General features: G+C 35.5%; 1 protein-coding gene across 1 annotated transcript in view; it reads left to right on the top strand.

The window, feature by feature from the left end:
- Nucleotides 1-13891, top strand: part of LOC114324504 (ammonium transporter Rh type B) — a 289838-nt gene that overhangs the window by 159837 nt on the left and 116110 nt on the right. The window contains exon 5 of the mRNA XM_050645109.1: nucleotides 7072-7373. Within this exon, the coding sequence (XP_050501066.1) occupies nucleotides 7072-7373 (302 nt within the window). The remainder of the gene's footprint in view (nucleotides 1-7071; nucleotides 7374-13891) is intronic.

Genomic DNA, 13891 nt, shown 5'->3' with positions numbered 1-13891 from the left:
TAAGTTCTTTTTTGATGAGGGCTGTTAGAATTTTATATGTTGTACTCAGTAGAGATATTCATCTATAGTTTTTACAGTTTGTTACCTACCCTTTCTTAAATATTGGTATAATTCTGCCTTCTTTCCAATCCTCGGGCATCTGTTCTGCTTCCCATATTCTAACTATTAGGTTATAGATACTTGTTAATAACTTTTCCCCTCCGTTTTTAATTAGCTCGTTGGGAATTTCATCTGGGCCAGGTGTTCTTTCTGTTTTATTTTTTGAATGATGTCTAAATATTCATCATATATTGGTATCCCTATTTCATTATCTCTAATGTCTTCCATTGCGCCTACTTTCTTTTCCGCGTTTTCTTTGTCTCTATGTAGTTCTAAGAAGTGTGTTTCCCATGATCTATTGCCAATTTTAACCACTGGTCTGCCTTTCTTTTTCGAGCTTTTAGGTATCCAAATAGTTTGGCGCTGTCGTTACTATTCTTTTCTAGGTCCTTTAACAGCTTTTCCATCCACAGTTTTTTTTGTTCTTGCAACATTTATCAGCTGCTTTCTTCTTTCTTAATATTCGTTTCGATGATGTTCTTCTTTAGTTGATATCCATTTATCTCTTGCTTGGTTTTTCTGTTTGACTTTGATTTCGAATTCTGCATCAAACCATTCTTTCCTTCTGTTTATTTCCCTCTGTACGAGCACCTCTTCAGCTGAATTTAGAATGGATTCTTTTTATATTTTTCCATATGTCCTCAGTGTTATTAGCTTCTGTTAGATTTTCCTTTAGGGTTGCCTCATATTGTTTTCTTAGTTCCTGTACTTTTAACTTCTCCAGATTCCATCTTCTTTTGTTTAGTCTTGTTCTCTCTACTTTAATTTTCTTCATTTTGATTTTTCCTATTACTAGAAAATGATCTGTATCCGCGTTTGCTCCTCTATTAGCAACAGTGCTATTACGTCAATATCCTCAAAGAATAATGCTATAACATACTAAAAAAATCAGTCAAATCGGACAACAGATTTAGGAAATAGGAGACATCCAAAATGCCACATTCTATTATATCCTAAGCAACTATTTGAATAAATTGTAAATAATAAAGCTATAAAGTCTAAGGACACAAAAGAAGAGCAAGTTTATCCTGGTATAGCTATTGACTTATATAAAAAAAGTTAATATAAAAGGGGTAAAACTTTTTATGGAAAGAAAAATAGCACTGTTTCTTCGAGACTAATATTTCCTGAAAAATCAAGCTCAAGAAACTGTCTATCCAAAAGTGATAAGGTCACGTCATCAGTGAAATATTCAGTCGTAAAATCCATTTGCATATTCTATTACACATTTCAAATCGTTTTACAAACAGATCGAGTAAACTTAACCCTCATTTTATTCCGATTTCATCTTCGACATGGTTCCGGTCATTATACTCAAATGCTTTTGAAAAATCACATCCACTTTGAAATTTTCAGCCACTGAATATTCTGTCGCGCATTTAAATGTCGTTAACGAAAAACCTCCCCGCAGGATTTTTGATGTAGCGGAAATTGAAAAAAATCTGAAGGTTTTTGTGAGGAAATTGGTGGATTTGACAGGAATATATTTTGTATTAATTCATTTTTTTATTTGGCGGGACGTGTACGTGTACGTGCATTGTATGTTAACATTGATTTTTCCTAGGAATGTTTTGGTAAATACTTGTAATTTTTGAATATTTTTCTGCCTCTATATTTTAATAAGGAGTTTAGTTTAAATATGTTTTGTATATGAAATACCAGTGTTAGAATCGTTTTTGACAATAGAAAAGAAGGTACAAATATGGCCTACCTTTTTGTTTATCACAATGGCTACACAGATATTTGTCGTTAAAGTCCACGAATCGAAGCATTTCACCTCGCAATTTTTACAGAATGGATCGATTTGCTTGAAAATTTGAGAATAAGTAGTGGATAGTTCAAGGATCAAAATCTATATGATGCCAAAGGCGCTTTTACCATGGGGTCGGTTGCCACCCCATCTTAGGGGTGGAAATTTTTTTATTATATTTTGAATGCAAAAGTTGATAAAAACATTCATTCTAAGCAAAAAATGTTCTATACATTTTTTTGATAAAATTAATACTTTTCGATTTATTCGATGGTATATTATAATGTTACCACTCTAATTGGTGTGCTAGTTTCAACTACTCAGCAGAATGTAAGTATTCTCCACATGTTTTCTCTAATTAATAGTCACAATTTTAACTTTTTTGCCTTCAACTAACGTGGAAATACTTCATTCTAGGCACTGAAGATGTTCTGAATTAGAACGAAAACGTTGTGCACGACTTTTTATGAAGTTTTTTAATAAACCAGTTTATACCAGTATACAATTTGAAGTTTTTACTTTTGTATGAGTTTTTTTTAATTTAATTCATATACCAATGTTAGAAATTTTATTTAGAAAATTAATTCATATTAAATGGTAAATACTTTTGTTTAGTAACAAAAAATAAAAACAGATGGCCATAAAAAAACAAGAAATAAATGTAGTTATATGTTAAAAAGAAACTTATCAAACCTCTCGGGATTCTGGCCTGTCGGGATTTTGGAGTGTCGCGATTCTGGTGTGTCGGGATTTTGGCCGTCGGGATTGTGGCTGTCGGGATTTTGGGGTAGACCCAAAAAAAAGTTACCTATGTATTAGCACTTTTTGTGTAGAATCAACCGTTCTCTCAGAAATAACGCTTGAAGCGACCGGCGAGTTTGAATGTGAATGAATTTTCGTGGCACTAAATAGGTAGTAGTGAAAGCAAAGTAATCATTCGATTTCATGGCTCAACAACAACAAAAATAATAAAGAGCCAGTTTTCGTTCAAAATAATAACCATATACTTCGAAACAACATTTATTAAAAACAAAAAGTTATTACAAAAATTATGAAAATAAACTTAATTTACATATTTCAAGTAGATGTAATTTAATTTTATTGTGTTTCACAAATACGTTCCAATAAAGCTCACATGATATTTTAGTTGTTAATCACAAGAGTTTAAAAAAAATTATTTGTTTACCTATCTTACGTATTCGACGTGCTTAGTTACTATTTGAGTAGAGAGTGATTGAATCTAGTTCAGAGAACTAAAATAGAAGACAAACAAATTGCATAGAGAGCTTAAAAACTTATGCAACTACTTTGGATTTTGTCTCGTTCGCTTCGGTGAATGTTACGATATGCTGATTGGCTTCATTGTAAGATACAATTAACTGTGTATATGCATTCGTAGACTTTCACCAAATCCAAAAATAGCAGTCAATATTGTATGGTGACAAAAATCAATATGTTACTGTTCTGGCGTTTTGTTGTGTTCTAATAAAAGTTAAATTTATGACATTGCTTTATAAAATTATGTTTTTATATCACATTATCATCATCGGCCTTAAAAGTCCACTGCTGAATATAAGCCTCTTTCTCGTGTTTTCAAACCCGTCTCTCTTGCGCAGTTCTCATCCAGTTCTTCTTTATATATACATATATCAACACTGCAAGCCTCAGGGGCCCATGGCTTGAAATTTTTCATCTATCTTTCTCCACTTTACTCTGTCCAGGGCAGTTGTCTTCCAGTTTACAACGCCTGCTCTTTGTAGATCCTCTTTTGCTGATTCCAGGCACGGATACGGGGGGTCAACAGGTCCATGGACCCCACCTATTGTATTTAGTCTATAAGTGTTTTTTTATTATTTATTATTTTTTTCTGTTAACTCTAAACTTTAAGCCATCAGTACAACACTAAATTACACAACAACCGCTTCCAAAGAATTGAAGGAAGCCATAAAATCTAATAAAACACCCTTCTCTGAAAAATAATTTGCAGGCGCATTTGTTTGGGTACCGGTGGAACCATAAACAACGGAAATATTTTTCTCAATTCAAAGAATAACAAAAATTATATTTTAAAATGAAATTACATTACACTGGTATAAACCTTATCTCATGAAAAGTCACATTATTTTTTTCTGTTAACTCTAAACTTTAAGCCATCAGTACAACACTAAATTACACAACAACCGCTTCCAAAGAATTGAAGGAAGCCATAAAATCTAATAAAACACCCTTCTCTGAAAAATAATTTGCAGGCGCATTTGTTTGGGTACCGGTGGAACCATAAACAACAGAAATATTTTTCTCAATTCAAAGAATAACAAAAATTATATTTTAAAATAAAAATACATTACACTGGGTATAAACCTTATCTCATGAAAAGTCACGTTTCTTTGTGATACAATAAAGATATAAAAATGTGTATTTTACTAGATAATCCATGCGTACCTACCCATTGATGGTAGAAAGGTTAATCTTTATGGTAAAGAGCGACCAGTGAGATTAATAGTGGTGAATTGTATATCAATCCTTTTGATACCGCAGATATCTGGGATTATATAGTGTATTTTATCCTTAGAGTAAGTGTGAGTCGTATGGCTAAATCTGGAAAATAGAATGCGAAAAATTTTCCTGTAGCTGGCTGTATTCCATTAATTACAAAAATTGAAGAAAAAGATCTTCTGTGTAAAAGGTATATTAGTTTGAAAACCCCAATAAAGGGCTACATTAAAATACAGAACGTTTTCGCTCTAAAGAGAGCATCATCAGTCTTCTAAGCCTAAAATAAGTATAACCATAATTAGTGAAGACAAGAGTAAAAAATTTTTTTAAAAGAATGACCAAGATAAAAAATGAGGTTATACTTACAAGCTCTACATGCTAAGCCACCAAAAATACATGGGTTAAAACCCTTAAAATGCCGACCAAAGGTCTTGAAATGAACTTAATTAAAAATCAGTAGAGATCTCCCTTAACAGATGAATATCTCAACTCCCTAGTAAGACTCAGTTGCACTAAACTCACTCCAAAGATGGGTTGTACATAAAAAAATGTCATTTTTCTCTCTGATAATTTAATTTTGTAAAGAGTTCCCTTATTGTTATACTTACCAATCATTAATTTTGAAATTAAGTAAACTGTAATATAAAATTGTCATGTGCATTTTTTATATTCATTTCTTCTCTACTATAATGTTAAGTAGGAGTACTTTCATATGTGCATTTGAAAGCTGAAAATTTGTTAATAGCTTAAGGGTGTCTAGTCGGACAAACTTTGATATATGGGAATACTGGAACAGGGGAAGTTTTAATTGTGAAACAGGTTAAAAATTTGGAACGGTCAGACCACGAAAATGTCACATGTATTTTGTCCGACAGAACTTCCAATTGATTTGTTACCCTTTCATTAAACTCTTATGCAAAAATAAGGCTGCTATTTATCACCAAATGGGAATTATAATGAGTGGAACACGTAGAATATGTCAAATAACAGGAATTATGACAGGTGATAAATAGCAGTCCGATTTTTGCATGAGAGTTTAATGAAAGGGTAACAAATCAATTTGAATTTCTGTCGGACAAAATACATGTGACGTTTTCGTGGTCTGACCGTTTCAAATTTTTAACCTCTTCCACAAATAAAACTTCCCCTGTTCCAGTGTTCCCATATATCAAAGTTTGTCCGAATACACACCCTTAAACTATTAACAAATTTTCTGCTTGCTATTAATCTACTTTTTTTTCATACGCGGGATCCAGACCTACTTGCATTGAAACTAATGTAGAAAAGGTAACATGTTAAATAGCATTTTGTAGTATGATTATTTATTTTAAATTCGTCAGTTTCCTTTCTACAAAATTGAAGATGTCTAAAATCTTCATTAGCATTCAAAATATAAATTGCTAACTTTTAAAATATTCTCAGTAACAATTTACAATACTGCTGTTTTCAAAATATACTGATAAAAACATCAAAACAATGAATTTATATTTTATTCATTGTACCAGGAAAACTTACAGGAAAGTATACAGTAACCAAAAAACAATCAGATATTATTAGTTTTCCTTTCCATATTAGTCTATGTACTAGACTTTCACTTTCGTATGAAAAATGTTTCTGACTCGATTCATTTGCGGATTCCTATTCAAAAATGTCCCCTTTAAACAAATCAGAAGGGTGAAACATTTTTTAAGCAAATTAGAAAAATGTATTTTTAGGTTTCTTGGGTAATTGTAAACAAAAAAGGGCTCTTGTCATATTTCTGAAAAGTTGATAGTTTTCGAGTTATAAACGATTTAAAATCTGAAATATGCAAAAATATGCATTTGCGATGCTTGAAAACTCTTAATTTTTAATAAAGTGACAGATATTTTTTGTTTAAGATGACCCACAAATGCTCAAAACATATTTTCGGGGGCAAGAAAAGTGATGTTTTGAATTTGTTAAAAAAAATTTTATACAATTTCTGTCCAAAAATTTCGCCCGGCACCCTTCTGATTTGTTTATAGGGGATATTTTTTAACAAGAATCCGCAAAGAAACCGAATCAGAACAGCCAGACACAGGCAGCATAAATCCGGACCCCGGAAGTGTCATAGGTTTTCGAAACGGACCCCCATGGAAACTAATTGGTGACCCCTGGTCTAGGAAATAATTCAAACGAAATTTGATTCCGTGTACTCAAAATATGAGTGAAATGAATAAACGGAATATGACTGCATATTGTAGAGTCCCTTCCGTCTCTTTATTCGTCGTCTCCTTGCCTTATAAACTGTAAAAGGCAGAGATTAAGGTTGTTACCAGAAAGTGGTTCCACGAGAAATTTCAGATTTATTGTTTAGATCTGGGACTTATCTTTTCTCTTTAATAGATGTCACTGCCGAGCGTCTGATACGCGGAATTATTTTCATATTTCTTCTTAAATAGGCAGCTTGGTTTCGATTTGCTTTAGAGGTGTTTATGTAGCCCCACTGAAGAAGTCTAGAGACCGAAACGTACGTATGGGCATGGTGGATCATCTCTGAACCGGAATGAAACATAAGATGTTTTTAATCTTCGACTATTGTTGCACGCTCCTTCACAAATCTTTTATGTTCTGATTTTGATTGCTAGTTTAATTTTTTCCTCTTTGTAGTTTCTTATGTATTTCCTTATTGTCTTTGTAATTCATCCACACCATAACTATTATCGACAAAATAAAATTAAATATTTAATCTTTATTTGTTACAGGTACTGTGTTCCTATGGATTTATTGGCCAAGCTTTAACGCCATAGAATTGGAAGGTAGCCAAAAGAGCACTGCCATCGTCAATACCTACCTTGCACTAGCTGCCTGTACGGTCACAGCTTTCGCAGCTTCGACGTTGTTAACACATGAGAAGAAGTTCGACATGGTTCATGTTCAAAATTCAACTCTAGCTGGTGGTGTTGCGGTGGGAGCTGCAGCCAATCTCATGATTCAACCACTCGGAGCTGTAACCATAGGAATAATTGCCGGAGTTATTTCGGTTTATGGATACAGTCGAATATCGGTAAGTATAAAAACTCATTGAAGATCAAAGAGATAACACCTTTGAGTTAGAAGAAGAGGTAAATGATAGACCGAGAATATTATAGCAGGAAGTTTATTCTGCCATAACACAGCTAAAAGGATGGCAAAGCAGCAGGTTCCGATAATATACAAGCAGAACTACTCAAACTGATAGACAACGAATCAATAGCAATAATCACAAAGATATTCAACAACATATACAACTCTGGAGAAATACCAACAGAATGGCTAAAGTCTGAGCCTATTGCACTTCCAAAAATCCAGGAACCAAAAAATGCGAAGAATACCGTATGATAAGCCTAATGAGTCATCTCCTAAAATTGTTCCTAAAGATAATCCATACAATAATTTACAAGCTATGTGAAAGTCAAATTTCGCCCAACCAGTTCGGGTTCATAAATGCTGTTGGTACGAGAGAGGCTTTATCCTCAATACAAGTCTTATTCCAGAGATGCAGATTCGTCAATTGCGACGTATACGTATGCCTGGTTGATTATGAGAAGGCGTTTGATCGAGTACAACACGCCAAAATGATGCAAATACTAAAAAAAGCAGGAATAACAACCAAGATATGAAAATAATTAGAAACCTTTACTGGAATCAGACTGCAAACCTCAGAGTTGAGGGTGAACACACCTAATATGTGAAAATCATGCGTGGAGTGAGGCAAGGCTGCATTTTGTTCCCCCTAATTTTCAATTTTTACTCTGAGAGAATATTTATCGAAACTTTGCACGAAACTGAAAAAGGTATTCTACTAAACTGATACCGGCTAAATAACATCAGGTATGCAGATGGCACCATAGTATTTGCGGACAACCTAGAAGACCTACAAGTCCTCATGAACAAAATCACGTATTACAGTCAACAATATGGACTCAATATAAACGTAAAGAAGACAAAGCTTATGATCGTCAGCAAGAAAAAGGTAAGAGAAGGTCAACTATATATCAACCAAACCCTTGTAGAAAGATTGAGGCAGTACAACTACCTCGTCACCATAATAAATGAAGAATGGACCAACAACCAAAAGATAAGAGCGCGTTTCGGAAAAGCTAGATCAATCTTCAACTGTATGGGGCTTTTGAACCTTTCTCTTGGTATAAAAGTAAGAATGCTGAGATGCTACGTCTTCTCTGTCCTTTTTTATGGTGTTGAATCATGGACCTTGAACGACGATATGTGCCGAAAATTGGAAGCATTTGAGATGTGGCATTATTGAAGAATTCTTAAAATCCCATGGACTGATCGGGTCACAAATGAGGAGGTCCTTAGAAGAATGGGGAAGAACCGAGAAGTACTAACCACCATACTATCTCGAAAGTTGGAATACTTTGGACACATTATGCGAAATGAATCCAGATATGCCCTCCTACAAGCCATCCTGCAAGGAAAAATATTTGGAAAGCGAGGTCCAGGAAGAAGAACATCCTGGTTAAAGAAACTCAGAACCTGGTTCAATACAACATCTGTGCAGCTTTTTCGCGTTGCTGCAGATAAAGTGAAGATTGCCATGATGATCGCCAACATTCGTCACGGATAGGCACATCAAGAAGAAAATAAAGCATCATTCTGCTTTTTTAAGTCTTTTACTTCAATATCATCATCATCATCGCCTAGCCCTTTGCGTCCACTGCTGGGCATAGGCCTCCCTAATTTTTGTCCATTGTGCTTTATTTTGAGCAATTTACATCCAATTTCTTGATACTTTCTTGAGATCGTCCGTCCAACGAGAAGGGAATCGTCTTCTACTTCTATTGTCTAATCTCGGCCTCCACTCAAGTAATCTATTCCTCCACCTTTTATCACTGAATCGGGCGACGTGTCCGGCCCAGTTCCATTTCAGTGTAACAATTCGGGAAATTACATCGGTAACTCCTGTTCTTCGTCTTCTAACTCGGTCACAAAGTGATATACTCAGCATTGACCTTTCCATTTTCCTCTGAGCTATTTGCAGCATTTTAGAAGTTGTAGCTGCCAATATCAAAGTTTCGGCACCATAAGTCATCACAAGTAACACACATTGGTCAAATGTTTTACGTTTTAAAGAAATTGGTATATCACTTTTAAAGATGTCTTTGAGTTTTCCATAAGCTGCCCATGCTAAATTTTTTCTTCTTCGTAGTTCACATGTTTGGTTGTCTCTTGTGATCTTTATTTCGTGTCCAAGGTATATGTATTTTCCAAAGCTCTACTTCGTTGTCTCCAATATTGATATTTCCGCTGGGTACTAGCTTTGTCATGAATTTTGTTTTTTAGATGTTTATTTTAAGACCCACACTGGCACACACTAACTAAAGCTCATGTAGCATTGTACATATCTTCTTGAGGTTGTCAGAGAATGACTATGTTGTCTCTGAATTTCAAATTTGTTAATCTTCTATCGTCAATGTTCAGGCCTCTATCTTCCCAGTTAAGTTTTTTACAAGCATACTCTAGTACTGCGGTAAACAGTTTAGGCGATAAAGTATCGCCCTGTCGGACTCCTCTGCCGATTGGGATATGATCCGTGTTTTATGTAGTTTTACCGACATAGTTGCCGTATTGTATATATTGTAAATTAACCTTTGGTATTGGTAGTCAATGCAACATACTTGTAGTTTTTCCAGGATTTTGTCAAATTCTACCGTGTCAAAGGCTTTATGGAAAACTAAAAAAGCCAGAAAGAGTGGTCGATTTTAAGTCTTTTGCTTAGAGAGCACTAAATACTTCCTATATGAATGTCAGTCCCGTTCCTTTCGTCAATAAGTTCTGATGTCTATCGTATTTTCACACCTCTAAGTGACATAACTAGGTCTCCCCCTAGGTTTTCTTTGGTCTTCCTTTCCCTCTCCTGTCAGGAAACCGCAGTTCAGCAATTCTTCAAATTGGGTGAATAATATCTCGACGTTGAACATGACCAAACCATTTTAACATATGCTCTTAAGCTTTCTACAAATTATATATTCCAATATTATTTTGAATCTATATTTTATTCATATTCATGTAATGTGTCTGACTTTATCGGATTCTTCATTTACTTTTATTATATTAACATAGCCTCTGAAGTATTAATAAACGTATTTTATCCTAAACGTATTTTAAATAATTTTTATTCTTTTTCATTTATGATTAGACTAGGGATGGGAAAAACCTATCGGTTATAACCTAAAACCGGTTTTTTACTCCGGAATAATCGGTTTTTTGGTTGTTTTCTTGTTCCGGTTATACCCGGTTTTTTATTATTAACGTACTTAATACCCGGTGAAAAACCGGATAAGTTACCTCTGGAAAAAATAATCAGTTCAGAGAAAAAATGAGGAAGTTTTTTTATATATTATGGGGTCCATATATATTAATCCACCCTCATATATTTACACACAAACCTCTATAAGCTGATATAAAAGCATCTATAAGCTAGACAGTTAGTACATGTATTATTATTCTTCAAACCTAGTATTGGCTAGAACATAAATACGGATTAGATCGATAGTATAGATCGACTGTCTTTTTATCAGTGGAATTGTGGAATATTATAAATATAGAGCACAAAGCTCATGATAATTAGAAAGAAAAAGATAACAGACGGTCAAATCTACATCAACCAAACCCCAATAGTAAGGGTGATAAACTACAACGACATAGGCGTAACCAGGATGATCCTAAGGGGGGGTTATAACTACCTGAAAGGGGGGGGGTTACAACTACTGGAAGGTCTCTGAGGGCTATGGTGTTAAGCGTATAGAGCTCAAAGTACATCCCAATGGGGGGGGTTACAACCCCCAAAACCCCCCCCTGGTTACGCCTATGTACAACGATGACGGTACCATAACGAATGAAGAATGGACAAACAACCAGGATATAAGAGCTCTCATCGGAAAAGGTAGATCCACCTTCAAACGGATGAGGGCCTTCTTCAAGAGCCACAACCTCGCTCTCGACACAAAAGAATGAGACGATGTTACGTCTTTTCTGTCCTTTTTGCGGTGTTGAATCGTTGATCTTGAACGAAGATATGTGCAAAACATTGAAAGCATTTGAGATGTTGCTTGACGGCAAAGTACTTAAGATCTCGTGGACTGACGAGTCGTAAAGGAGGAGGTCCTAAGAAAAATGAAGAATAACCAAAACCACAATCAAATCTCGAAAGCTACAATGGTTCAGACACATTATGAGAAATGAATCCAGATATACCCTGCTAAAGTCATACTGAACGTTTTATACCTATATGATATTGATATGTTGTTTTAAAAGTATTGATATAGATAATATTGATACCGATTCGAATGAAGTATCTTAAACTAAAGTGCAATGTAAACGTAACTTTGTAACCTAATGGTTATTGACTATTGATTACAAAACCGAATACCGGTTTTTGGAATAACCGGTTTTTTTGATCGGTTATAGCCGCCAGGTTTTAGTAAGTAGGAAAAACCGGTATAACCGAAAACCGGTGTTTTGTAAAAAACCGTCATCCCTAGATTAGACCTTATTTTTATTATACCTCCATTTATAATTAGCTTTTCATTTTCATCTTTCGAAGTTTTACCTTTTGTTGTTATTAAAGTGAACAGTTTTCGTGTTAGAGCATCTATATACGTCATACAGTCCTTTAGTTAGATTAAACTAATATAGGCGAAGCATTAAAGCACTAAAATCGGCCTTACCGCCGAAAAAAAAACGACAAGACGGATCTTATTAATTCTTTTTGAATTCCATTCGTGCATGCGCCAGGAAACTGTGTAACCCCGAGCCATGATATAATATTGAAAAACTGCATACAAAAAATGCATTCTTAAAGTGCATCTCAAACAGACAATAAAAAAATTCAGAACTTGTCAATTATCGGCGGAAGTGAGTTCAATTTTGGTACTCGGGGGTTTTTGGGGTCGCTGAAAACCAATATGATATCGTAAGTAATCTCCGGAGTACCTGGTGCCCAGGGTACCTACTGTTTTTCTCGTCATTAAAATTCATTAAAAAATTAGTCAAAAATCGTTACTTAGGGAGTTTTGGGGTCACTAACGACGAATATGACATCGGAAGTGATCTACGAAGTACCTGGTGCCCAGGGTACCTACGGTTTACTCCGTCTTGTGGAGTTTTTGGCAAAAAATTTATTAAAAAATTAGTCAAAACTCATTACTTGGAAGGTTTTTGGGGTCCCTAACGACGAATATGACATCGGAAGTGATCTCCGGAATATCTAGTGCCCAGGGTACCTCGTCTTCTGGAGTTTTCGGCAAATTCATTAAAAAACTAGTCAAAAATCATTACTCGTGGAGTTTTTGGGGTCTCTAAAGGCGGAAATACATATCCGCGCCGCGAACTCCGCGCCGTGTGAGCGCCGCGCGTTCGTGGCGCGGTTAATGTTCGTTAAAATTTTTCATTTTGACGAACCTTCCGCGATCCAGAGGAAACTTACGAACATTTAGTAATTGTAGATAATTAGTATTAAATGTGGGTGCCTACATTGGATCCGTTTTTCTCCGATCAGATCAGATCCGATATCGGCCGACGTCGGGAGTAGCTTCTCCTATTCTCATCGAGAAGTGTTTGGTTTCATTCCGATTGGTTGCAAGTTGAGTTGCAAGTTGGTTGCAAGTTGGTTGCAAATTGGTTGCAAGTTGGTTGCAAATTGGTTGCAAGTTGGTTACAAGTTGGGGGTTGCAAGCTAACATGTTTAAATATATTCAATGTCATCATCTCATTTTCACTTTCCACGGTAAACATCAATAAGTTTGATATTTCCTTCCTAACACTCCATTACTAACAAATATTCAACTCAGGCGCCCCAAAACCAACAAACCACTCGCAAACCCGTCCAAATACGTATTGCGAACCATCAAAGCATTTGTTGAAAAGCCGACAGAAGTTAGATCGTGGTGCGCCGTGTGCGAGCCGTTTGTGTGCCACTTGAAAACACGTACTAATCTAACAAATATGCTGCGCGCGAGCGGCTCGCACACCGAGCAGAGCGCATATGTATACCCGCCTTAACGACGAATATGACATCGGAAGTGATCTCAGGAATACCTGGTGTCCAGAGTACCTACTGTTTACTTCGTCTTTGAGAGTTTTCGGCAAGTTCATTAAACAATTAATCAAAATTCATTAGTCGGGGGGTTTTTGGGGTCTCTGACGACGAATATGACATCGGAAGTGATTTTCGGATTACCTGATGCCCAGGGTACATACTGTTTACCTCGTCTTCCGAAGTTTTCGGCAAATTCATTAAAAAAGTCAAAAATCATTAGTCACGAGATAAACAGTAGTTACCCTGGGCACCAGGTACTCCGGAAATCATTTCCGATGTCATATTCGCCGCCAGCGACCCCAAAAACCTCCTAGGTAATGATGTGTGACTAATGTTTTAATGAATTTGCCGAAAACACCCGAAGACGAGGTAAACAGTAGGTACCCTGGGCACCAGGTATTCCTGAGATCACTTCCGATGTCATATTCGTCGTTAGCGACCCCAAAAATCCCCCGATTAATGATTTTTGACTAGTTTCTTAA

Source organism: Diabrotica virgifera, chromosome 3, assembly GCF_917563875.1.
Source record: "Diabrotica virgifera virgifera chromosome 3, PGI_DIABVI_V3a".
NCBI classification, from domain to species: Eukaryota; Metazoa; Arthropoda; class Insecta; order Coleoptera; family Chrysomelidae; genus Diabrotica; species Diabrotica virgifera.
This window is presented reverse-complemented; position numbering and strand designations above follow the sequence as displayed.